This window comes from Phoca vitulina, unplaced genomic scaffold (assembly GCF_004348235.1).
Source record: "Phoca vitulina isolate PV1807 unplaced genomic scaffold, GSC_HSeal_1.0 scaffold3, whole genome shotgun sequence".
In the NCBI taxonomy this organism is placed as follows: domain Eukaryota; kingdom Metazoa; phylum Chordata; class Mammalia; order Carnivora; family Phocidae; genus Phoca; species Phoca vitulina.
The window spans coordinates 38,781,641-38,809,205 of record NW_022589706.1 but is presented as its reverse complement, the minus strand read 5'-3'; the positions used below and the strand labels follow the sequence as shown (position 1 = coordinate 38,809,205).

Below are 27,565 nucleotides of genomic sequence, written 5' to 3'. Positions count from 1 at the left end.
GATTAAGGAGGGCACGTATTGCATGGAGCACTGGGTGTTATACGAAAACAATGAATCATGGGTCATTACATCAAAAACTAATGATGTACTGTATGGTGACTAACATAACAATAAAATTAAAGTAAAAAACATTTTGTATGTTTTGTGTGTTATATACTATATTCTTACAATAAAGTAAGCTAGAGAAAAATGTTATTAAGAAAATTATATGGAAAATTTATAGTACTATATATGTGTGTGTGTATATATGTATGCGTATATATATATAAACCCATGTGTAAATGGACCTGTGCAATTCAAATCTGTGGTGTTCAAGAGTAAACTCTATCCCTTAAAAATGGAAACACACCAAAACACATGGGATGTAGCAAAAGCAGTTTTAATAGGGAAGTTCATAGTGATAAATACCTTAGATTAAGAAACACAAATAAACAACATAATTACACTTCAAGGAACTAGAAAAAGAACACACTAGGCCCAAAGTTAGCAGAAGGAAGAAAACAAAGTTGAGAGCAGAGATAAATGAACTAGAGACTGGGACAACAATATAAAAGATGAAGGAAACTAATAGTTGATTTTTTGAAAAGATAGACTTGACAGACCTTTAGCTAGACTAAGAAAAAAAGACTCAAAATCAGAAATGAAACATTACAACTGATACAACAGAAATGGAAAGGATCATGAGCCTACTATGAACAATTATATGCCAGCAAATCAGTTAGCCTAGAAGAAATGGGTAAGTTCCTAGAAACATATAACCTACTAAGATTGAATCATGAAGTAGAAAGTAGGGAGACTGAAATATAGTAATCAAAAACCTGCCAATAAAGAAAACCCCAGGATCAGGTTTCACTGGTGTGTTCTACCAAATATTTGAAGAATAATTAACACCAGGCTTAACACTCTTCCAAAAAATAGAAGAGGAAGGAGTGAGCACTCCAAAACTCGTAAGACAAGCATTATCCTGATACCAAAGCTGGATTAGGATACTACAAGAAAACCCAATATTCTTGAGGAATATAGATGCAGAAATTCTCAACAGAATCCTAGCAAACTGAATTCAGTGGCACATTAAGAGGTTCGTATACCATCTTCAAGTGGGATATATCCTTGGGGTACAAGAATGATTCAACAGGGGCGCCTGGGTGGCTCAGTTGGTTAGGTGTCTGCCTTCGGCTCAGGTCGTGATCCCGGGGTCCTAGGATCGAGCCCCGCATCCGGCTCCCTGCTCAGCGGGAAGCCTGTTCTCCCTCTCCCCCTCCCCCTGCTTGTGTTCCCTCTTTCACTGTGTCTCTGTCAAAAAAATAAATAAAATCTTAAGAAAAAAAAAGATTCAACATACACGAGTCAGTGAAGGCGATACCCAACATTAATAGAATGAAAGAAATCACGATTATTATTGGATACAGGAAAAGCATTTGATAAAGTTAAACATTCTTTCAAGATAAAAACTCTCAACAAAGTATAGAAGGCACATACCTCATCTGTGAGAGAATAACTATTTGTTGTTTTAAGCCACCCAGTTTGTAGTCCTTAGTTTTGGCAGCCCTAGGAAACTAATGCAAGTTCCTATTAAAAAAAGTGATGTGAAATTAAAATTAAAAAAAAAAAAATTGGCACAGGCTTTAAGTAAAACTGCCAAAAAAGTAAACAAAAGTAACATGGAAAGGGCAGATGAGTCAGAATAAAACTTATTTTAGTAAATGGAAAGAAACTTTATAGACAAAATATACTTTGCACTCAATAAATACCAACAGTATAGCAACAAAGAAATAGTAAGGAATATGAAAAATAGAAAACGAAAACAGACACATAATTTACAAGGTAGAGAGCCTTTTAAAATTTTTTATTGTTAATTTTCTAGTTTTGTTACACTATAATTTCTACCAGGCTTGTTTTATAGCACTTCCTGTGGTGATAGAAGTACCATAACAGTGCTGAACAATAGTAGCCACTAGTCATAGGAAGCAATTCATAAATATTTAGAGTATCTTTCCATTTATTTGTATTTTTGATTTCTTTCAGCTGTATTTTGTAGTTTTCAGTGTACAAGTTTTTCACCAAGTTGGGTTAAGTTTATTTCTTAAGTATTTTATTTGTTTTGATGCTTTTGTAAATGTAGTTGCTTTCTTAATTTCCAATTTCCAAATTGCTCATTGTAGTGTGTAGAAACATAACTAACTGATTTTTGTCAATTTTATATTATGCAGCTTTGCTGAAATCATTTATTGGTTTTAGCAGTTTTCTGGTGGGTGTAGGATCATTAGGGTTTTGTACATATATGTTACTGTGAAAAGACGTAAATTTTTATTTTTTCCTTCCCTATTTAGATGCCTTTTATTTCTTTTCTTGCCTAATTGCTCTAGCTAGGACTTCCAGCACTGTGTTGAATAGAAGGGATGCCTTGTTCCTAATCTTAGAGGAAAAGCTTCCAGTTTTTCATTGTTGAGTATGATGTTAGCCATGGACATTTCATATTAGGCCTTTATTATGTTGAGGTAGTTCTATTCCTGGCTTACTGAGTGTTTTTATTGGGAAAGGGTAATTTTGTTGGATGCTTTTTCTGCATCACTTGAGATGTTCATGTGTGTTTTCCCCTTCATTCTCTTAATGTGTATTATACTGATAGATTTTCATATGTTGAACCATCCTTGCATTCTAGGTATACATACCACTTGATCATAGTACATAATCCTTTTAATGTGCTGTTGAATTTGGTTTCTTAGTATTTTGTTGAGGATTTTTACATCCGTATTCATCAGGGATATTACTCTGTAATTTTCTTGTTGTGTCTTTTTCTGGTTTTGGTGTCAGGGTAATGCTGGCCTCATAGAAGGGGTTTGGAAATGTTGCCTCCTCTTTAATTCTTTGGAAGAGTTTGAGGAGGATCTTTAAATGCTTTAGAGAATTTTCCTGTGAAGCCATGTGGTCCTGGGCTTTTCTTCCTTTGGGATCTGCTTTTATTTCTTGATTAACTTTCAGTTGTGTCTCTTCACTTCCTGCTAAAAAAAGATGAGGATTTAGCTTATTTATACTGTCTTTAATCTTCTCTTTTCTCTCTGTATTCCAGAGTTTAAAACTTACTATATTTAGTTCTTTTATTATTTTTGCAACTGTAAATAAAATATTTGAATTCCTTAGATATTGTATTTTAAATCCCTACTATGTAAGATAAGAACACTAGGACTTCTGGGGTACCTGGCTGGCTCAGTTGGTAGAGCATGTGACTCTTGCAGGTTGTGATTTTGAGCCCCATATGGGGTGTAGAGATTACTTAAAAATAAAATCTTTAAATAATAATAAAAAAGGACATCAGGACTTTTATCCCTTTCTTCATCTTGTATCTTCTGCTCCTTCATTTTCATTCCTATCTTTTGTATTTGGGTAGGTTTATAATGTAACATTTATGTTCTGTTTTGTAATGAGAAGAATTCAGGCTTGTCAGGTTGATTTTAAATACAGTAAGCTGTAGTTAATTATTGAGCTAGGGTTAATTTTGTTCTCAGTGGGTCCAAGGTCACGATGCTAATGGAACTCAAAAAATAAAATATTTGATATCTATGTTAGATTGATTATCTTTACTTACAAATAGTAAGTTTTTGAAAATCATACTACTAGTTTGCTTTATAATCTGACTTTATATTACTAGTTTGCTTTATATTGTTCATCTTCTGCCATTATCATCTTTAATTGTGTTTTTCCTTGATAGAGAAAACAATACCTTCACCATATCCTTACATGTTTCCTGCTTTGAATCATAATATCTATTATTTGTTGGATGGAATCTCTAGTTGTCCTGGAGACATCTCTTTTAGAGCCCTCCTCCTGCCTGCTTTAGTCTTGATAGGTTTGGAAGTCTGTATATCTTTCATTCAAAGGTATTCCTGCATTCTGGGTTAGATTTACTGTTTCTTATATCCCACATATGTCTCTTTCATGGCATTCTCCCTCTTGCTGGAATGTATCCTAAATTAACTTCTGTATCCAAGGTACTTACAATTAAATTCAATGTACAAGGTTCTAAATTCTTGCTGTCTTCAAACGGCTTTGGCCTGGCTCATAATTGCTTGATAGTTTGGCTGGGTGTAGAAATTTAGATTCAGATTAATTTTCCCTCAGACCTTGAGGGTTTTGCTCTATTTTCTCTGGGTCAAGATGGTAAGAAGTCTGATGTTGTTCTGAGACTTGTTACTTTCTAAAGGACTCCTTTCCTCTCTGGAAGCTTCAGTATCTTATCTTTGTAGTTCTGGAATCTTAGTTATTTGTCTAGGTGTGAATTATTTTTGTCCTTCTCACTGGACTCTTTGGAGTTGGTGGGCCCTTTGTGGTTAAAATGCATGTGTCTTCCTTCAGGTGGGAAATGTTCTTTTGTTATTTCTTTGGTAATATTTCTTGGTTTTCTGTGTTCTCTCATTTTGAATGCCTGCCAATAGAATGTTGGCTTTCTGGATTGATGTTACATCTTTCATCTCTTCTTATGTTTTCTACCTCTTCTTTTTTATTATGTATCCTGACAGATTGCTTCAACTATATCTTTCTGCCTTTCTGTGAATGTCTGTAAACACATTGTTAATACTCCAGTAGCTTTATTTATTTTCTGCTTGTATCATTTCAAAAGGCAACATGGTAGAGTAGTTACAAGCTTATGCAATAGAACTAGACTGCCAGACTGTTTGGGTTTAGATCCCAGCTCCACCAGTTAATAATCTTAGGTCACTTAATGTGACCAAAATGAAGATAATAACTAGTTTGTGGGTAAAGGAGTTTATATTTGTAAAGCGTTTATAACAGTTATTGGTGTAGCAAAATCTGTATTATTGTTTGTTAAATATATAGCATCCTGGTTTTGTTTCACACAGTGCAGTTTATTCAGGAATGTCTTGAGATTTTGTTTTGTTTTTGACTTTTCTTCTGTACCCTAAATAATCTGATTCTTTCAGGGTTAATTGATAAACTTATTTATTATGTTCTTTTTTTAGCTGCTGTTTTTTATTGTGTATATATAGTTCTCTAATTTTTTTCTCTAATTTCTTAAGAAAGTAAAATCTTCCTCAAATAATTCATGATTTTGTTTAAATGGAATATTTTAAACTATACAACAGTATACAGAATAGAATAATGAAATGACAGATGGAAATGTGTTACCCAGCTTTAATAATTGGGTCTTTTTTCGTCTATACTCTCACTTCTTTCCTAATATTTTCTTGAAGCATATTCCATGTGTCATTGATCTGTAAGTATTTCTAAGTATATTTCTAAAACTAAAGACTTTGAGTCTTTTTAAATTTTAGAACAACGGATGGGCCCTCTCCTCCCCCTGCCTTTACCTTTTTTCCCTCCATGTTGAAGGAACTGGATCAGTTGTTCTATAGAATATTTCACATTCTGGATTTGTCTGATTGCTTTTTCCTGATGTCATTTTATTTATTTTCTTCCAGTATTAATGTAAACCGGAAGTTTGATCCAAAGCAGTGTTTATTAACTTTTTGTTTTCTTTTTTCATTATTGTCCCTTTAAAAGGGCCTTTTTAGAATTTTTTTTTTTTTTTTTAATTATCCAGCTCCTGAGACCCAGGGGACAGATCATAGTGTTGTGCTTTGGAGGGTAAGAAACTGTTTTAATTTATTATTTAAGATCTTTTTACCTGTTGAGTGTGATATTGCTCCAGTTAAGAATATATGATCTAGGGATGCCTGGGTGGCTCAGTCGGTTAAGCGGCTGCCTTCGGCCCAGGTCATGATCCCAGGGTCCTGGGATCGAGTCCCACATCGGGCTCCCTGCTCAGCAGGGAGCCTGCTTCTCCCTCTCTCTCCTTCTGCTTGTGCTCTCTCTGTCAAAATCTTTAAAAAAAAAAAAAAAACGAAAAGAAAAATGTTAAAAAAAAAATATATATGATCTAAAGGTTTGATCCTATTTTGACTCTTTTTCAACAAGAATATTTTATAAATAGTACTATGTATTACATATTACATCAGGAGGTACTTAATATTTGGTTGTCTCACTTTTGGAGATGCTTAGTTTGATTAGTGCATGCAGTTGGTGACACTATGATCCATTGTGAAATTCACTATCACTTTTTCTCCTAATTGTTTAAAATCTATTCATGATTATTGCCCATCTATTTGTGTCATTTATTTTGTTCTTATTAGCTGAAATTCTTTGAAGGACTAGCCCTCTTACCAGTTAGGTCTCTTTGGCTTCCTTGAGATATGGTTTGACAGGACAGGCAAGAGAAGTGCATGATTAATTCTCTTTTATTTACCAATTTTTGATTGGCCCTTAATATATCATCAATATCCATTGGCTTTAATTTTATACTTTTTTAAATAGCGTTTCTAGCTATTTGTAAGGACTAGTATTTCATGAGTGTTACTCTTTCTTAGAGGTCTTCCAAAGAAGAAAGGCAAAATTTACTGTTTTTAAGTTAACTAGAACTTATTCTGTCTTGCATTATATTCATTTATATTTAAACATTTATTATTTCATCATTCTAAGATTTATTTCATTATGACTTATCAGCTATTTCCATCTCTCCTAAAAAGATATGAAAAATATCAGAATGGTGGAATCACATTGGATGATAGAATATGGGAGGAAATTGTCATTTTTTCAGTTTTTATCTTAATTTTTTTGTATTACCCAAGTTATTGCATCATATTTCAACAAGTTATAAAAGAAGCCTGAAGACACACCATCCTTTGTAGGCTCCCTTTTAATTTTCATTGAATGCAGTTGAGAATTCAGAAGTTTTCATTTCTGTCCAAAATGGTTAAGAGAAGAAAAATGACAGTGGAAGATGTCTCACATCCCTTTGACAAATCAGCAGATGAATGCAAAGAGAAAAATAGCTCTTCAGGTCCAAACCAGCATTGTCTGAGAGAAATGTAATGTGAACCACAGATGTAAGCCACATAGATAATTTAAAATTTGCTTTATAAAAGTTAACAAAGAAAATAATGTCATTGAGGAAAACAAGAAATACTTGGAATTCTGTTTAAAAATTAACACCCATGGGACAACTTTGCTGGATTCTTCTGTCTCTTTGGTCAGATAAATTCTCTCCTTTCCTCTTCTCCCATGTATTTACCCTGAACAATCCAAGTTTTCTCATGGCTCTATATAGCTTGTTAATGTACTGGCTTGTGTTTGCTTTGTCTCCTTATATGCCTTACTTCCCTTTAACTTCTTCATATCCTGGCATGAACCCTTTCTTCCCAAAGTGTCAGCTTGTACCTTTGTCCAAGGCTTTTTTTTTTTTTTTTTTTTTAAGATTTTATTTGACAGAGACACAGCGAGAGAGGGAACACAAGCAGGGGGAGTGGGAGAGGGAGAAGCAGACTTCCTGCAGAGCAGGGAGCCGGATGCAGGGCTTGATCCCAGGACCCTGGGATCATGACCCGAGCCGAAGGCAGACACTTAAGGACTGAGCCACCCGGGCGCCCCAAGGCTGTCTTTTTTGAGCTGAAACAATGGCTTCTAAATTTCTTTGGCCACAACCTATAATAAGAAATACATTTTATTTTATGACCGTGTGTGTGTGTACACACATACATACTCATAAACATATCTGAAACGAAAGTTTTGGTAAGTACCCTTACCATTACTCAGAGTCTTATATTTTAACTTTTTTTTCCTTATCCTGTTTTATTTTTAAAAATGTTGTTTATAACCCACTATATTGCTGGACCAAAGGGTTAGACATTTGTAATTTTGTTAAGATACTGATATATTGTTCTAAATTTGTACCAACTTATACTCCCACCAGCAATGTATGAGGGTAATGTCAAAGCTGATAAGTGCTTTCAAAATTCTACCCCTAGAGGATGTGACTCATCAGTGTTCTCAAACTTGATGGGCACCCATCCTGCTTGGGAATAGAATATCTTGTGCTTTAACTACCTTTTTAGTAGTGATAGTAGTAGTAGTAGTAGTAGTAGTAGTAGTAGTAGAAGGACAAAGAAATAAACCTGTGGGTTAGTTGAACTTTTGGGATTCCATCTTGATTGATCTATCATGTTTTGATTGTATCTCTTTGAATAGCTTTTTTGTGGTTGCTCTAGATATTATTTTATGTATACATAATTTATTGTAGCCTGCTGGTTGTTAAGTCCCTTTATCCCTCCTCCATTTCTAATATATTGCCTTTTATATTTTTTCTGCATATTTTGAGAACCATATCACACAGTGTCATCATTTTTGCTTAAGCCATCAAAAATAATATAAGAGAGGGAAAGTCTATTGTATTTACCCATATTCTATTCTTTCCATTCTTCCTGATTTTCCAATACTCCTTCTTTTATCATTTTTTTTATGTTTGAAGAACCTCCTGTAGCTATTGTTCTAGGGTAGGTCTACTGGTGACAGATTTCCTTAGTTTTCCTTCATTTGTGGGTGTTTTAATTTCCCTCTCTTTCCTGAAGCAAATTTTGTCTGGATACAGGATTCTGGGTTGGCAGTTCTTTTTTTTTTTCAGCACTTGAAAAGTGTTTCTGGGCATCAAAAATATGAATGTAAATTGAAATTTAAAATGTTTATTAACTTTACCATAATGGTCTAAGTGTTAAAGAAAGAATTTTCTTCTAAATTATAATTACTATGATTATGATATAAATATATTCTTGATTTTGCTTATTAAATAGTTTTTAAACATAAAAACAACATGAATCTCTTTTTAAACAAAAAAACATGCATCTCTTTAGAGGGGATTCTCTTTTCATGGAATTTATGTATCCACGGATGAATATTACTTATGTTAGAATGAGACTGGTTTTTGTGGAAATTAATAATAAAAAGAAAAGATATTAGGATATTATGAGGTTTACAAAAGATTATTGATAACTTTTTATTAAGTATATCATTTATAATAGAATATACAGCATATTCCTGATAAATTAATGTGTATCTAATAAGTTAACATAGGGATGAAAAACTGAGCAAAGAATTGGTTGATATGTGACAGTATGAAGGCTTGTCCAGATTAGAAAAAATATATGGGGGCGCCTGGGTGGCACAGTCCTTAAGTGTCTGCCTTCGGCTTAGGTCATGGTCCCAGGGTCCTGGGATAGAGCCCCACATCGGGCAGGAAGCCTGCTTCTCCCTCTCCCACTCCCCCTGCTTGTGTTCCCTCTCTCACTGTGTCTCTCTGTCAAATAAATAAAATCTTAAAAAAAAAAAAAAAAAAAGGATTTACTGTGTCCAGTATTCTTTCGACAAAAGTTAATAAAACTGTTTCTCAATAAAGAATATAAAACACTAACTTTGGTGTTTGCTACTTTTACTTGAAAACATGCTGTTGATTTGACAGAAGTAAGAGTTCTCTTTTTCTTTTCTTTCGATAAGTGCTCTTTTCAACTTGTTAAATCCATGTAAAGTATCTTCAGTTCACAGATAAAAGACACAGGTGGCTGACAGAGTGTACTAATTTCTTTGTCGTTTTTTTGAAAATTGTGAAAGTACAGATCTTGAATTCTAATTCAAGATGCTTTCCAGATCTTGAATTCTAAATAATTCTAGATAAGTTATATAAGGAGTCTAGTCATAAGCTTTTTACCTGGATGAACTAAATTATAACACTCTTCAATATTTATCATCACTGTTTTCATTGGATTCTCTCTCATGTGAGCTTCTTAATCAAAAGTTTTTCTTATTCTCACCTCCCAAAGTTGTAGCAGCCCATTTGGGCCAAAATACCTCCTTTTTAATGTCAGGTATTATCATTAACAGAAGTGTAAGGGATAGGGAAAGACAAAACCACCTTAGAAATATGGTGCTTCCATTAAGGGTGTTCCCCTGATACCAGTATTTCAGATTACTTCTTTGGTGTTTTGGATGTTTTTACAATTCAAGGAAATGCATTGTAGTGAGATGTTAGATGTTTGAGAGATCTTTCTCTTGTGAACTGGAAGAAGGAGGATTATAAAATGTAGAGTGTAGGAAATGTAGAGTGTAGGAAAGGAGAAACAAGTATAATGCTCTGACCTTGATATTAATTCTAGTAAATGGTTGGTAATTCTGGAAATTAAGGATCTGGAAATTGATTCCCTTAAAACCATCTGGTCCCCAGTGTGAAGACTGCTGGATTAAGGTTTAATCTTTCATCACTAGATTATAGTCTTGAGTCTAATGCTGCATAATATTCATATACATTTTATTTTCATTACTGTTAACTTCCTTAAGGACCTTTATCACTGTGCACTGATTATTACTATTTCTCTATGCTCTCTTTGAGTGAGGATTCTTTTTCATTCTTCCTGAGTATACTCCTCAGTGGAACAGTTTCTTATTCTCTCTCTCCCTCTTTTAACATGTGTATATTTTTACTCACAATCCACTTCCCTCAAGTTTTGATTCTCTTCTGTTGCATCAGATTTTGTCTGTGTGGTTGTTGGTTCTTCATTCATTCAAAAAAACTTAGGATATGTTGCAAAAATGTAATTGCCCAGGAGTGTCAAACATCATTGTATTTCAATGCCTAAAACTCCATGAGGGCAGGAATTTGGTGTGTTTTTCTTACTACTGGATATGTAGAACATACCATAGTGAGTGAATGAATAAGAACTGGATTTCCCAAACTCTTTCCCTAATAGAACTGCTAGTTTAAAAAAAAAATAACCAAATTAATGTCTTTTATTTTTGTTAATTGATATTTAAAATGGTACTTCTCTGGTAGAAGGGTAATGAAAATGCTTTTAATATTGTGGTGAGAAATGTTAATGTTTCTGATCATTTTAACTTTAATTGTTAATAAGAATTAATGGCCATGATTGGATAGTTTCATAAAATCATACTGGAAATACAGGGTCATAAAAGTACCTACTTCATAGGGACGTGAGGATTGAGTTAGTTAATACATATGTAAATCACTTATAACAGGGCTTCAAACATAGTAAAGTGCTTGGTAGCTGTTAGTAATTAAAGATGTTGTGCTCCGTGCTCAGCGGGGAGTCCTCTTCTCCCTCTCCCCCTGTTCATGTTTGCTCTCTCTCTGTCTCTCAAATAAATAAATAAATAAAATCTTAAAAAAAAAAATGATGCTGAGACTGACTTCTTTCCCATCATTCTGCAGGGGGATTTCTTGATGGTTAGTTGTCCAGTTCATTCATAGGGAGGCTGGCTGTTGGCCCAAGGCAGTCTTCCCTCAGGCCCTTGCAAAAACTCCCTAAAAGGATCATCCTCCACAAGGATTTTTTCCTCAGCTTCCTTCCCAAGGGCCCCCCTCTGAACCCTTGAGGCTAGTGGGCTGGAAGAACTTCAAGATGGGTAGTATATTGCAGTCAGGTGATGAGGGTTTAAAATGGGCTCTGCCTTTTACCCCATGTGACTCTGTGACTCAAGGCAAATTGCCACATCTATTTCCTACCTTATCTATCTCCTCTCAGAGAATGTTCTTTTTATCTCGTTTCTTACTCTGAGCAGCCACACTGCACTTATTTTACTTCCACACAAATGCAATATTCTCTCTTATATCTGGCCGTTTGAACATGCTGTTCACTTTGGATGAAACACTTTCTTTTCCCTCCTGCCTTGCTTTATCTGGCTAGATCCTATTCATGCTTACATTAAATGCCCCTCCTTTAGGAGACCATTCCTAACCAATTCCCACCAGACTGGTTTGTATTTCTGCCATGCTTTCCCCTCACAACATCATGATTCTTAAAGCCTTTCATCCCATTTGGAGTTGCCCTACATAGTGAGCTCCCACAGGGGTTGATGGGATCTGACATGTTCATTGCTTCATCCCCAGTTCCTGGCACATAGGAGGCCCCAATTAATGCTGTATACATGCATGGAAAAAAATTACCAGAGATATTGTTGCTTAGACTTTGGCTAACATCTCCACAGCTGCCCTTGTTTTACAGTATTTTTATTTTATTTTTTCCTGTAAAGCCGCTGAAACTTAGAAGCTGATTCTGTCACAGTTTAAGATGCCTTTGGAAAATTCTGCATTCTTCTTAGATGAATCTTTAGAACTTGGTGAGTTTCACTAGATACCTTCAGTTTTCATTTTGAGCTCAGAAATATGCCGTGTTCTTTCTTTTTCTTTTTTTTTCTGCGTAATTCAAAATTATTGGATATAGTGATGTTTGCACTCTCCTGGCAAGAAGCATAGGACAAAGTATTATAAAAATATTTAGAGCATGATCTGCTACTTGTTTTGATAGCCTTAATTTGTCTTTAGAATTTTAATTTTTTGAGGAGTAAAGACTTATTGATTGGTAAGATAATTGGTATGGAGATATAAAGTATTTTCACTAATTCTTAAAATTTTTCAGTTACTACTCAGAAGTAAGATTTATAACATCTTTTTCTGAGATGAAGGTGATTTGCAAATGACTGAAAAATAAAATAAGAATTATTTCCTGTTATATTTTAAGTGTAGCGATAAAGAATTAGTTAATGAGGTAAAGAAGGGCCAGTCACCCACTGCAGCTCCAGCTTATAAGCAAGTCTATCAGGAGTCTGCAAAATACCAAATCCAGCCTGTTGCTTGTTTTTCTATGACCTATGAGCTAAGAATAGTGTTTAAATTTTGAAATGATTAGAGGAAAAGAAAATCTCAAAAGAATACTATTTTGTGACGTGAAAATGATATGAAATTCATATTTCAGCATCTGTGAATAAAGCTTAATTGTAACACAGCCATTCTTTTTTTTACATATTGTGTATGGCTGTTTTCATGTTCTAGTGGCAGAGTTAATTTAAGTACAGTAGTTGCATCAGAGACCTTAGGGCCCAGAAAGCCAAAAGTATTTACTATGTAACCTTTTACAGAATAAGTTAGCTGACCTATGCTCTTCATGGTTGGAGAAGTATTTATAGGTTGAGTGCTAGTAGCTTCATCTTCAAAATAGGGAAAAATAATACCATTCCTCTCTGAAAGCAAGAGTCTTGGGTTTACTAAATTACAAGTTTCCTAAGGGTAGATACCAGGCCTGTTTTTTAAACAATGGATGCTGCCATAGCTATTGTAGGCCTGACACATGGTTGGCACACAGTCAGTGTTGAGTAAAGAACAAGATCTGTTGTAGCTCTAGTACCTATTATATGTATGTATGATCACAATAATTCTAGTTTCTATGAAGGTTTGCTTATTGGGGCTGGGTGTTTTTTGTTAACTGTAGGAGAGAATTTAAAAACAAAAACAAAAAAAACTGTAGGAGAGAATTTTGATGAAAACAGTAATTTTCTCTGGATCTATTCTTTATAGATAGCCATCAGATCATTGGCCAGATTTATTTGTCTAAGATGATTATATATTGTTATTTTTTGAAATCTTAAGAGACAGGATAAACCACTAATTCAAAAATTACCAATCTCAAAGAAACTTAGAAGCCTCCTTCTTATAAAGCTTTAAAATGTACTAAAAGCTAGTATTAGATAGGAAGATTCATATATTCATATATCCTCTGACACTTCCCCAGCTTATCCACTGAAACTCTTTTTTAAATGAACCTTCCCTGTATAGTTTGCTCAAGAACCCAGCTTTTAAAATATTATCCTGCAGAACACCTTGTAAAGATCAGATAGTTTAAATGGCATTTAGTTGAGGAAACCTATTCCAGATTAAAGGAGTCTATGGAGATCGGACAGCTAATCGGACAGATCCTGTATTGGAGGAGGAGGAAAGCCTTAGAGGACTTCATATGCTCAGTTAAAAAAAAAAAATTGGAAAATAGACATTAAATAAAAATTTTGTATAATAAATTTCCTGAAGTTAGTAACTATATTATGGCTATTTAAGGGAATGTCTTTGTTCTTAAGAGGCATATGTTGATGTATTTAGGGGTAAAAGGGTATGATATATACAACTTATTCTCAAATGGTTCAGCAAATGTTTATCCATATATGATTAAAAAAAATGCGAATGTTAATTGATAAATCTGGATAAAATATACATAGGAGTTTTTTTAACTATTTGTACGCTTTTCTGAAAGTTTGAAAGTATTTCCAAGTAGAAAGTTTAAAGAAATGCCATTAGCAATTATCAAAAGACCTAGAGATTATGTCCAAATACTGTTGCTTTTAAATTACTATTTACTTTCATTAATAATACACTTACAGTACTTGTACTTTTTTCAAAGTGCTTTCACACATACTCTGTTTACATGTTGGTACTATTCTGAACAGTATTTGTTTGTTGGGTGGTTTATGATTAATTTGTGGTCGTCAGTGCAGATACTCTGTTCTGTGATTCTTTACTGGATTTAATAAGTTTGACTTCTAAATATTTTATAAAATTAAGTTACTTTATAGTAATGTGGAGATAAAATGAAATAGAACTTTGCAAATGTAAAAACTGGTATGCAAAGACAAAGTCTTTATATTAGAAGTATTCTTGCTGATTATCTCATCAGTTTTTTCAATCATAAGATCATAGTTAAATACCAATTGGTAGAATTTAGAACTTCAAAAAAATCTTAGGTATAATGCGTTAAATTTTCTTCTGCCTGCTACTTTTCTTTAATGTTCACTATAGCTTGTTTTATTAAAAATCTATTGTGTTCCCTTAGCTCCATAAATATGCTTGGTTTTTAAAAGTAGATCTGGTTTTACTGTCTTACATTTATTCTATTTTGACCTTAAATTTATTATATTTTGAAGGAAATTCAAGAGTTAGGATCTATTATAGTATTTCTCAAACTGGTATTAATAATTGATGACCTTTTTGAGCTTTTTATTTAGTGCCAGACATTATATTCTAAGCATTCTACATTTAGTAATTTATTTCATTTTCACAACAGCCTTATGCTAACACCTTGCCTTGATTTGCTATTCAATTCTAGCTAAAACTGCTGCTAAGCCTCAGAGTCTTAAGTTTTCTTACCTCATTTTTTTTTTTTTTTGGCCAAATACAAATTATGGAAACTAAGGATTTGGAACTTAATATAGAAAAATTGATCAATAGGGGCACCTGGGTGGTTCAGTCAGTTGGGTGTCCAACTCTTGGTGTTGGCTCAGATCATGGTCTCAGGATTCTGGGATTGAGCCCGGCATTGGGCTCCGTGCTCCAAGGGGAGTCTGCTTGAGGATTCTTTCCCCATCTCCCTCTGCCTCCCTCCACTTGCGTGCGCACATTATCTCTGAAGAAAAAAAAGCCATTTTAGAATTTTTAGATTGTAAATAATGGGACGGGTCTAACTTCAGCCTAGACTTTCTATTGCCTTCATAATTTGGGAAGGATCCATGTATCAAGATAATTCTTCAGTAATTGTACTGAAAAAGGAAGTAAATACGACTTTTAGTATCCAATTAAGCAAACTGATAATAGAAATGTAGTTTTCCTAGACTTGAATTTTACCAAGTAAAATAACCAAAAAGTTAAAAATTTAAAAATTAAGGGACTGGTATAGTATTGCTAACTTTTAAAACTTTTTGCATTGAATTAAACCATGCTTTTTATAAAGTGGATAAATCTTGAATATCCTTTTGATGAAATTTTATGAAGTCAGCACCCGTTTAACCAATACCAAGATCAAAAGATAGAATATTTTCATCAATCCAGGAGCCTCCTTCATGCCCCCGACAGTCAACACACATTTCCAAAGGTAACTATTTTTCTCACTTCATTTACTATTCATTAGTATTGTCTAATTAGTATTGTCTATTTTTAAACATCTTTTGACTATCTTTTTTGATCAACATCTTGTTTATGTGAGTCATGCATGATGATTCATATAACATTAATTTATTCCTTTTCATTGCTTTGTAATACTTCATTGTATATTGCCACAGTTTATCCATTTTATTGTTGGTGAACATTTGGATCATTATCAGTTTTTGGCTATTACAAACAATGCTGCTGTGAATATTCTTGAGCATGTCTTTTGGTGCACATATGCATGCTGTTTTTTGGTTTTTTTGTTTTTTTGAGTAAATATCTAAGAGTGAAATTGTTGATCATGGTATTTCGCTGTTTAGCTTTAGTAGATGCCCCTAGTTTTTGAAAGTGGTTGAATCAGTTTATACCTACCAACAATGTACAATGGTTCTCACTGCTCTACATCTTCACCAACACTTAAAATTATTAGTGTTTTTTAATAGTAGCTTCTTTGCCGTATATGTGGTGAAAAATTATTGGAGTTTTAATTTGTAATTCCTTGCTAACTTTAAAGATTTAGCACATATTTATATGCTATTGACCATTTGGATATCCTCTTTTGAGAAATGCCTATTCATGTCATTTGACCATTTTTCTGTTGAGTTGTCTATATCCTATGGATTGGTAGGAGTTCTTTATTTCTAGGATAAGTTTTTTGTTGGATTAAGTATTGAAGATATCTATCCTACTTCTTTACTCTTTTAATAGTGTGTCTTTATTAAGAAAATTTCTTAAATTTAATAAAGTCCATCTTACCAAACTGTTCTTTTATGGTTGGTGCTTTTTGTGTTTTAAGAAATCTTTGTCTATCCCAAAGCCAAGAAGGTATTCTTGTATGTTTTCTCTTATAAACTTGATTGTTTTAACCTTTACATTTAGGTTTATGCATGGTATATGATAAGGTTCCTGGTGCATTTTATTTTTCATATGGAAACCCATTTTGTCAAACATTATTTATTGAAAAGACTATCCTTTCCCTAAGTAATACACTAATGCCTTTGTTGTAATTCAGGTGAGTGTTTGTTCATGGGTCTATTTTTGGACTCTTCTGTTCCATTGGGCTGTTGTTGTGCCAGTGCCATACTCTTCTAATCACTGTAGCTTTAAATCCTCCAATTGTGTTCTTCACAATTGCCTTGGTTTTTATTGGTCCTTTGAATTTCAATAAAAATTTTATATTCAACCTGTCAGTTTTCCTAAATAGATAATCCGCTTTATAGTAAGCAAGTTTAAAAAAATAGTAAGCAAGTTTAATATTATTTAGTATTATTATTGACTAGCTTAATGTGAAATCTGTAGATCATATTAGATATATTAAACATCTTTCAATATTAAGAGTTTCAATACCTTAACTATGGTAGTACCTTGATATAGTTAGGCCTTTTAAAATTTCTCTCAGAATTTTGTGTGTGGAGGTCTTATACATCTCTGTTAACTTTTTAAGGTAGGATAATGATATTGTGGTTATGTTTTTTATTAGTCCTTGTAATTTATAGATTCATACTAGGGTGTTTACAGATGCAATGATACAGTTTTGGGGGTTTACTTTTACTAATGCAAAGGAGGGTGGGAAGGAATGGAGAAGGGGCATTTTAGATGTAACCAGATTGGCCATGATTTGATAATTGTTGAAAATAGGCAATATGTGGGTTAATAATTATATTATTCTTTTTACTTTTGTGTGTGTTTGAAAGTTTTCATAAAAAATGGGTTTTAAAAAATGTAATGACTACAGTAGGTTGATACACAAATACATAAGATTCCAGAAGTTTATCGTAATATTTGAAAAAAAATTCTCACAGGTATCAGGTCATTACTCTGAAAATCATTTGTAAATGAAAGAATCAACCATTTAATGTTTTTCTGCACAGATTCTATTCCAGGATAACCAAATAGTTAAGAGGGAAGTTTACCTTTATAGAAGAATCATAGCTGGTAAGAAATGCTGAGAAAATAATAGGTTTAGAAAGTCACCACAGTGCAGCTTCTAATGAAATAATGGATCTAGATAATGATCAGTCAATGACTACTAAAGCCACTAGGTGAAAAGTCTGTTGGGACATGGATATAATACAGTGGGTAGACCCAAGTTGGAGTAAGCCCAATTCTCCCAACTGATTAGAACTAGAAACTCCTAATGAAATACAAAAACCAACTATTTGAAGACTGAAAATTAGTAACAGGCAAATTGAGAAGGGAAGTCATAATTTGAAGGGTAGCCTGTATAATTGTGAGTTTATCAGTTTTTTCTTTCCATGACCCAGCTTTGACAAAATGGTGGGCTGAATTGTGGAACTGCACAGTGGGTGTAGCAGTTAGCAAAAAGTTCAAGAGAAACCCCCATTTCTAGCCAGAGAATAAGGAAGAGGGGTCCCCTTATTTTCCTTTTTCTCTATCAAACTTGCCCTAAGACTATCTCCACTTCTAAAATTGCACTGCCATGGCAGCACTAGCACTTAAAACTCTGAGAGAAAATAATTTCTCTGGCCAGAGGAATTGGGAAAGGGGCTGCTGGAAACTGGAGCATGCTGGGAAAATCTCAGGGAGAAGAGAGCTGAGAGGAGATTCCGTAATTGTGAGTATGAACTCACAAAGGTCCTACCTTACTCGTGAGCTATACATGCACAGAACAGACCCAAAGAAATACAGCAAAGACTTAGAGAACTGAACTATGTTATAAACCACTATTCAGATCCAGACTTGCCTCTTAGTGTTTCATATAAAGGATAAACCCAAATAATATAGTAAAAGTAAAGGCTTTATGTCAGTAAAGTAAAAGTAAAGGCTTTAAAAACTGAACTGACCACCCACAGAAGGCAATACAGACTTACAGTAAACTTCAGTAAAAAAATCAAATTATCCAGAAGGGGTTAATAGAATCTGGGATTTTATAACCTAATATTCAGAATGTCTAGGATATAATCCAGAATTACTTGACATCCCAAGAAACAGGAAAATCTGACCACTTTTTAAGGGAAAAGATAATAAATAGATGCCAAACCTGAGATGATCCAGTGATGGAGTTTTTAGAAAAAGACTTAAAAGCACCTGTTATATCTGTGCTCCTTGAGGTAAAAGTGAACACTCTTGAAATGAATGGAAGCATAGTTCTCCTCTGAAAAATAGAAACCATGTAAAAGAATGAAATGGAAATTTCAGAACCAAAAAATACAATATATGAAATACAAATTCACTGTCTGGGCTCAATAGCAGACATAAATCAACAGAAATCTCAAATCCTGTGTCTTCTGTGTCAAGGGTATGTCTCTGTTCTGTAATACTTCTCAAATCCAGGTTGCACTTTGTGAAACTTGGTGATCGGCCTTCTGGCTGTTAATTAGTGTGCCACTCACACATCCTCTTTTGTCCTTAATTACTCCTACTTGCATGCTACTGGGAAGATTTGTCTGTGCAATGTGAGCCCCATCTCCCTTCCTATTCCACAGATTCAGATAGTGTCTTGATCTGCCATTTTCTAAGACTTTAGCATTTCAGGTGAGGATTCGGCAGTCAGTTTGAATCAGTTTAATCGGGCACCTGGGTGGATCAGTCGTTAAGCGTCTGCCTTCGGCTCAGGTCATGGTCCCAGGGTCCTGGGATCGAGCCCCACATCGGGCTCCCTGCTCTGCGGGAAGCCTGCTTCTCCCTCTCCCACTCCCCCTGCTTGTGTTCCCTCTTTCGCTGTGTCTCTCTTTGTCAAATAAATAAATAAAATCTTAAAAAAAAATCAGTTTCATCAGGTTTAAAAAATAGTTAATAGTCAATTATGAGACCCACATATATTTATTTTAAAGTTTTGAAAGTAAATAGGGATAAGACAGAAAAGTGGAAATGGATAGCATATATATGATTCATACTGCAAAATCTTACAATGTAAAGGGAGTAAATTTTATCTTAAAGTGTGGATATAATGATTGTTTTAGTGAAGAAATGCTGTATGGTAGTTTTCTGAATAATCTGTGGTTCAGGATGCATCTAAACATATTTGAACTAGTTTTCAGATGGTTGTGAACTTGCTTGGCCTACTTGGCTACACAAAAGCAACCTGGCAGTTTACCCAAGTTTTAATAGGTCAAAACAACTGCCTATTTTATAAAGTAATTATACTGCAAAAAATTAGAGGAATACTTGTGGCCTTAAAAATTGATAGATTTTTAGTGGCATTTTACATGGGTCTGGTGGCCTCATTGATGAAGTATATAATATGTCAAAGCATTGTTACCGTATTTGTACATACTAGTTTTAAGTTATTAAATATTGCATGAGCTAGCCCTAAGCCTAATATTTTCATAATACTACTTAATAATCAGATTCCTAACAGGTCCCTGGAGATTTTTTATCACTAATGAAATTCTGTACTTCTGGGTTGATATAATTTATTCATTCATTTTCACCCTCCCTTTCCTCTCCATTCCTCTCCCTCCCTCCCTTCTCCCTCCCCCTCAGATCCATCTCAGAAATTTACATACACCCAGGGGTGCCTGGGTGACTCAGTTGGTTAAGCGACTGACTTTTGGTTTTGGCTCAGGTCCTGATCTCATGGGTCAAGGGATCGAGCCCTGCATCAGGCTCCACGCTCAGCAGGAGTCTGCTTGGATATTTTGTCGTTCTGCTCCTTCCCTCACTCGCTCGCTTGCTCTGTCAGATAAATAGATAAAATCTTGCGGGGAAGAAAGAAATTTACATACACTTGTCTTTTTAAAACAGGCCAATCCATGAAGGATCGGATTTAATTAATCTTTGGACATCTGTTTGACACTTATAAAATTATGTCTTTTTTTAATGCAATTATGTCTTTTTTTTTAGTGCAGTATAACACATGAATTAGTTGTCCAAAAGGGAAAGTATGCTTTCATATTCTTTTGGACATTAAAATAACTTTTGCCATTCAGAAAAAAACAGACAGGGACGCCTGGGTGGCTCAGTTGGTTAAGTGCCTGCCTTCGGCTCAGGTCATGATCCTGGAGTACCGGGATCGAGTCCCGCATCGGGCTCCCTGCTCAGCGGGGAGTCTGCTTCTCCCTCTGACCCTCCTCCCTCTCATGCTCTCTGTCTCTCATTCTCTTTCTCTCAAATAAATAAATAAAATCTTTAAAAAAAAAAAAAAAAAACAGACATAGAGCCTCTTGGGGCCATATAGCAATAATGTTAGGCTTGAAAGTTGCAGTTGAACTGGAACATGAAATATCATCCACATTATTTTTCAGTTCCCTTGAAGAAACATGAAAAGATAGCTCAGAAGTTATAATACTTTAATAATATAATACAAAAAAAAAAAGGTTACAAACTACTTGGCATGGTGGTGTAGTCGTTTATCTATTTTTTTTTTTTTTTAGAGATTTTATTTATTTATTAGGGAGAGAGAAAGCACAAGCAGCGGGAGTGGCAGGCAGAGGGAGAAGCAGGCTCCTCACTCAGCAGGGAGCCCGACGCGGGGCTTGATCCCAGGACCCTGGGATCATGACCTGAGCCGAAGGCGACGCTTAACCAACTGAGCCACCCAGGCGTCCCTATCTATTGATAGATCAAATTATTCTTTAATGTATTATCTTCCCCAAAGATAACTTAATTTTGTCTTCACCAAAGAGAGACTTCTTTGGTCATGGAATGTGGTAAGCAGAACAATGGTCCTTCAAGATGTCCATGCCCTAATTCCCAGAACCTTGTCACTGTGTTACGTTAAGTGGCAAAGAGGAATTACAGTTGGGAAGTTTATCTTGGATTATCTGGGTGGGCCCAATGTGATCAATTACTAGGGTCTTTGTAAGGGAAAAGGGAGGCAGAAGAGATGGCAGCTTGAGAAGCACATGGCCTGCTGCTGGTTTTGAAGATTGAGGAGGGGAGCCATAAGCCAAGGAAGGTGAGCAGCCTTGAGAAGGTTGTAAAGGCAAGGAAACATTTTTTGCTAAAGTTTCCTGAGAGGAACATAGCCCTGCTGACCCTTTGAGTTTAGCCCAGTGAGACCTATATTGGACTCAGATCTGCAGAACTGGGAGAGAATAAATTTGTGTTTTTTTTTCATTCCATTAAGTTTGTGGTAATGTGTTTTAGAAGCCATAGGAGACTAATACATGGTACATCCGTTTAGTTTTTCACTAACAACATGAATTTTGCATACTGATTAATTGAATCCTGATGTGAATGACAGTGTGATTTCCTGTGAATGTTAATTCTAGTTTATTTAAGTTTTTTTGTGTTGGTAATATGTTAGGCACTGATGAATGGACCTTTGTTTACCCAGGGGTCTTTGCTTACTACCTCATGGGAATGGTGAGAAGTTCATTGTGGTTGAGAGTAAGGAGTATGTCTACAGTGAGGGTGGAATGGGGGATGAGGCTAGAGAAATAGAATGAAGCTGGAAAGGAAAATCAGTACCGTGCAATGTGGCAAGAGAAGTGACCTTCAGAAGCCTTGGTTTCCCCTCCACGTGTTCTTCAGTATTTGTATTATTTGTGCCTGTGTTAATAAATGCTGTAAGTTGGAATTATAAGAAGTTTTTATTATCAGTATGACTTGAGCTGTATAGAGTTGTAAGCAATCATTGCATTTTGCTGTAGAATGTCTCATGGAGTGGCTTATCCATAATAAATGTACAAAGGATTCAGTGGCAAAAAGGAAGGCATTTAGACAAACACAAAAAAGAAAAAGCATTTCTGTCTCTTATATTCCCTGACCATCTCAGATAAACTTGCCTTGTTCCTTTGTGCCTTTCCTGGGATGAGAAATTGTGAGGGCCTACCAAAGATTAGGAGGCTAGGACAGGTTGGGGGGGAAAAAAAAGTCATAGGCATAAATAAATAAATTAGAGCTGTACTGCCAATTTAAAAAAAAAATCTGTTTTTTTGTGGTTTTTGAATCAAGCAGATCACATGCTAGCTATCTCTGCTTGTGTGAGCTATAGAGGGATCAGTGTTTGAAATAGAGAATATCGAGAGGCATGTGATTATTTCTAATGGTGAGTTCTAGAATAATTCAGGGGAATGAGTGGGAAGTAGGATGGTGCACAGGATTTTGGAGGGGAGGAAGTGAAGGAACTGACTGGCCAACATGTTGAGAGGATCGTTGTTACAGATATTAAAATTGAAAAACAACGACAGAAGAGGTATTAAAGAGAGTAACAACCCTGGGGGAACAAGAGGGCTTGTTCTGGGAGTTTATGAATGATTATAACACGGATAGGGTAGTAGCTGATATCATCTGGAGGCATGAGTTCAAAACTGGATATTTTAGGGAGGGGAGGAAGGGGAATAATTCGGCAATGAGAGTGAGGAACAAGGAGGTCTGCCTCACCGCCGGGACCTAGTCATTTGTGACATGGGAGAAGGAAATAGCTGTCATTTGAAAGGACTGGAGTTAGAGCAGAACTTCTAGAGGAGAGTGGGGTTTCATTTGGCGCAAGAAAGGTGAAGACAATGTGCAGCAACGAATTGAGGAAATAGGAGATTTTGTTAATGATATCACCGTGAGTTCCAGAGAACACAGTTAAAGGAGTTTGGAAATTGGGAAAGGAAGGGAAAAGGGATCAATGTAGGGATATAAAGAGTATATAAGGACAAGAATCCAGGTGATGGTGTGTGTGTGTGTGTGGGGTCTTGGGCCTCTCTTGGTGACTGATATAAAAGGAAAGTAGGGCATAATGGGATTAGTCTTGATTGTTTCCAAGGCAAGTTACTGTAAATATTGAGGGAGAGAGATTTGAGAAAGGCAAATTTATCCAGAGCAGCCAGAGATATTTGGACTTGCATTAAGTTTCTATTGCTGTCCTACAAATTACCACTTAATGGCATAAAACAATAAAAATGTATTATCTTATAGTCAGTCCTGAAGCTCAGAAGTGCCACATGGGTCTCACTGGGCTAAATTCAAGGTGTCAGCGGTGGTGCATTCCTTTCTGGAAAATTCCTTTCTCTCTTTTCAGAGGAGAATCTGTTTGTTATGTTTTCAAGCTTCTTGAGGCCTCACATTCCTTGTCTTATGGCCCCTTTCTTCTGCCTTCAAAACCAACAACATTGTATCTTTCTGACCCTTCTGTTTCATAATCTTTCTTTTTTTTTTTTAAAGATTTTATTTACTTATTTGAGAGAGAATGAGAGAGAGAGTACATGAGAGGGGGGAGGGTCAGAGGGAGAAGCAGACTCCCCACTGAGCAGGGAGCCGGATGCGGGACTTGATCCAGGGACTCCAGGATCATGACCTGAGCCGAAGGCAGTCGCTTAACCAACTGAGCCACCCAGGCGCCCCTGTTTCATAATCTTTCTGACCACAACCGGGAAAGGTCTCTTTTTTTTTTTTAATTTTTTTCAATTTATTTCCAGTTTAGTTAACATACAGTGTTACAGTAGTTTCAGGTGTACAATAGAGTGATTCAAGACTTCCCTACAACAACCTGTGCTCATCATCACAAGTGCACTCCTTAATCCCCTTTGCCTATTTCACCCATCTCCACCCCACCTCCCCCCAGCTAACCATCAGTTTGTTCTCTAGAGTTAAGGATCTGTTTCTTGTTTTTCTCTCTTTCCTTCCCCCCCCCCCCGCCCTCTTCCCCGCCCTTTTTCCCTTTGCTCATTTGTTTTGTTTCCACATACGAGTGAAATCATATGGTATTTATTTGTCTTTCTCTGACTGACTTTGCTGTGCATTATACTCTGTAGCTCCATCCATGTTGTTGTAAATGGCAAGATTTCATTCTTTTTTATGGCTGAATAATATTCCTGTGTGTGTGTGTGTGTGTGTGTGTGTGTGTGTGTGTACATATACATACATACACATATACTACATTTTCTTTATCCATTTCATCTATGAATGGACACTTGGGCTGCTTCCATAATTTGGCTATGGTAAATAATGCTGCTGTAAACATAAGGGTGCATGTATCTGAAAGGTCCTCTACTTTTAAAGACTCAACATGATTGCACTATACCCACAGATGATTCAGGATAATCTCCCCATCTCAAGATCTTTAACCTTAATCACATCTGCAAAGTCCCTTTTTGCCATGTAAAGTGACATTTTACGGACTCCAGGGATTAGGGCATGATCCTTTTAGTGGTGCCATTATTTTGCCTACCACAGGGCCCCCCTCTTTCTTCCTGCTGAGCCTAGTAAAAAGGCTGTGGGGGGGGTGGAGTGTAGCTTCAGGGTTATGGTACCTGGTTCAGTGTGTAATTCACTCTGAGACTCAGGCTTCAGCTCTGCACCTTCAGATCTTCTGTGGGACTCAATGGAGGCTAGGGACAGGTTCAGGCATCATTCTCATCTCTGAAAAAGGAATAAGGTGCTCCTGTATTCTGTGGACCAGATCAATCCATTACATGAATTGGGACCTCAGGCATTATTTGAAGAAATACATTAGTTAAAAAAAAAAAAAAAAATACATTAGTTGAATCATTGGAATAGTCTTGTGTCCTACTAAGAAAGTTGTACTAATTTTTTAGTATTTGTTTATTTAATGAGGCTTCAAAAATACTTCACATTTAGACCTTGGAAAGACGAGAGTTCTGGCCATTTGTTGTTTGTCTTGAGCCAGAATTTTGTCTGGTTCATAAAAGTTTGGTTTGGGGTATGTTTCTTGTTCTTACTGTGAGCAGTTTCAGTTAATTTTGGAAACTCCTATACATAGAGTTAAGAATGTTTTTCATCTTGCTAGTATTTTACATCCATTGTAGGTAGGGGTAGGCTAATGTTCCCATTTAGTATTGAGTAAGTTAAGAACTATTTAATTTCATCTTTAGTCATACGTTAAACAAAAAAATACTTGAATCTTTCGGGCGCCTGGGTGGCTCAGTCGGTTAAGCGACTGCCTTCGGCTCAGGTCATGATCCTGGAGTCCTGGGATCGAGTCCCGCATCGGGCTCCCCGCTCGGCGGGGAGTCTGCTTCTCCCTCTGACCCTCCTCCCTCTCGTGCTCTCTGTCCCTCATTCTCTCTCTCGCAAATAAATAAATAAAATCTTAAAAAAAAAAAAATACTTGAATCTTTCTTTATAAGTTAAAATTGTTCTCTTAGGAATAATTATCTCTCTAGTTATAATACAAACATTGAGCGTTCTGCAGAAGCAAGTTAGAATTTTTCATAAATGATGGTAAACGAAGTTGAGGATTGATGCTTGGGTTTTGTATTATACCAGTCAATTAAATTTCAGCACTACTTTTAATTAATGTTAATAGATCCATCAGTTCCAGAAATAATCTGTGATATCAGATTTAACTAAACTAAATTCCAAAGTAGGTCAGTGGGTCAGTAGGTTATTAGGTTAGAAAAAGATTTATTGTAGTTTTCCAGTTTTTAAATGCAGGTTCCTGATTTAATCATTTTAAATTAATAATTTAAAGATTATTGATAATTAGATGAAATTAAGAGTTTTTTCTTTAAATTATGTCAACAGTACATAGGAAAATAGCCTCTGTTACTCTTATTTTGTAGCAGTAACATGTTATTTTGTTACTCATATTTTGTTTTCTGGAATGGATAAACATGTAATTTTATGTTCCTTATGTATAGCTAGGGCTCTAATGTTGGACAATTAAAAGAAAAAGAAAAAGGCAACACTTAAGTTTTCCTAAAATAATAGTGCATGTTCATGCGAGAAATTTTAGAACATACTAAAAAAATTAAAAATTCATAAGCTACTTAGGAATAACTACAGTTTTACTTTTGGCTTATTTCTATTTATATTTGCTATATCTTGATGCCAATGTTACTGCTATTAGATGCTTAAATTCTTTCTAACTTTACTAGATTGTGCACAATAGTACAATGAATATAAAACTTTGGCTGCACCTCTGATTGTTTCCTTTTTTCTCAAAGTAAAATTACTGGGTCAAAGGGTATAAATATTTTCAAGCTATTGATACATCTCACTAAACTTTTTCTCACCAAACTTTAAGAAAGGGATTTCTAATTTACTATCTTAAAGCAGTGCTCAGTGTCTGTTTCATAGCTCCTTCACCAAAGGTATCAAATTCTTTGTTATTAAATACAATGGACATTTTACAGTCATTATCTTGTCTGCACTGCAATATTAACATTGTCAACTTCTCAAAACACTCTTTTCCTTTAAATTTAGTGACAGCTAATCCTTCTTGGCTTTCTTCTCTTTGATCCTTTGCCATCTAGTTGATACTATTTAATACACCAATCATATTTAAGATTCATTTGCTGTTTTCTGTGTACTATCCCAAACATGTAACATATTTAATCCTCAGAACAACTGCATGTACCTACTATTATATCCATTTTAAAAATGAAAAAATGATGCATAAAGATGAAGTGACTAGTCTGAGACCCACAGCTAATAAAGGGACTGAGCTATAATGCTACCCAGGAAGTCTGTTTTCAGAGCCCATTTCTTTTTTTATTTGTTTAATTCTTGTTTAAATTACTTAAAAATTTTTGTTTTATTGAAGTATGGTTGACACACAGTGTTACATTAGTTTCAGGTGTACAGCATTGTGATTGGACAACTCTGTACATTATGCTGTGCTCACCAAAAGAGTAATTACCATTGGTCACCATACAACACTATTATAATACCATTGACTATATTCTCTGTACTGTGCCTTTTATTCCCATGACTTATATTCATTCTGTAACTGGAAGCCTGTATCTCCCACTCCCCTTCCCCCATTTTGCCCATCCCTTGACTCCCCTCCCTCCACCTCTGGCAACCACCAGTTCTTTGTATTTATGGGTCTGTTTCTGTTCTTTTTATTTGTCCATTTGTTTTTTTAAGATTCCATATATAAGTGAAATCATATGGTATTTGTCTGACTTATTTCACTTAGTTTAATGCCTTCTTGGTCCATCCATGTTGTCACAAATAGCAAGATCTTTCTTATGGCTGAGTAATATTCCATGTCCCAGTACCATCTATTGAAGACACTGTCTATATTCTCTCCTCCTTTGTTACAGATTAATTGACCATATATGTGTGGGTTTATTTCTGTGTTCTCCATTCTGTTCCATTGAT

At 35.2% G+C, this 27,565-nt stretch overlaps 1 protein-coding gene across 14 annotated transcripts in view; it reads left to right on the top strand.

The window, feature by feature from the left end:
- The window catches only part of CLOCK (clock circadian regulator), a 142,457-nt gene that overhangs the window by 17,914 nt on the left and 96,978 nt on the right, over window positions 1-27,565 (top strand). For 4 of the 14 annotated variants that reach the window (XM_032400394.1, XM_032400404.1, XM_032400390.1 and 1 more), the window contains exons 3-4: window positions 11,887-11,973; window positions 15,503-15,545. The exons of 2 other annotated variants lie outside the window; for them this stretch is intronic. In XM_032400394.1, coding sequence (XP_032256285.1) covers window positions 11,925-11,973; window positions 15,503-15,545 — 92 coding nt within the window. In that variant the 5' untranslated portion in view covers window positions 11,887-11,924. Of the gene's footprint in view, window positions 1-5,560; window positions 5,605-11,886; window positions 11,974-15,404; window positions 15,546-27,565 lie in introns of those variants that run through there. 8 more of the 14 variants (XM_032400395.1, XM_032400398.1, XM_032400391.1 and 5 more) reach the window with 7 other exon arrangements.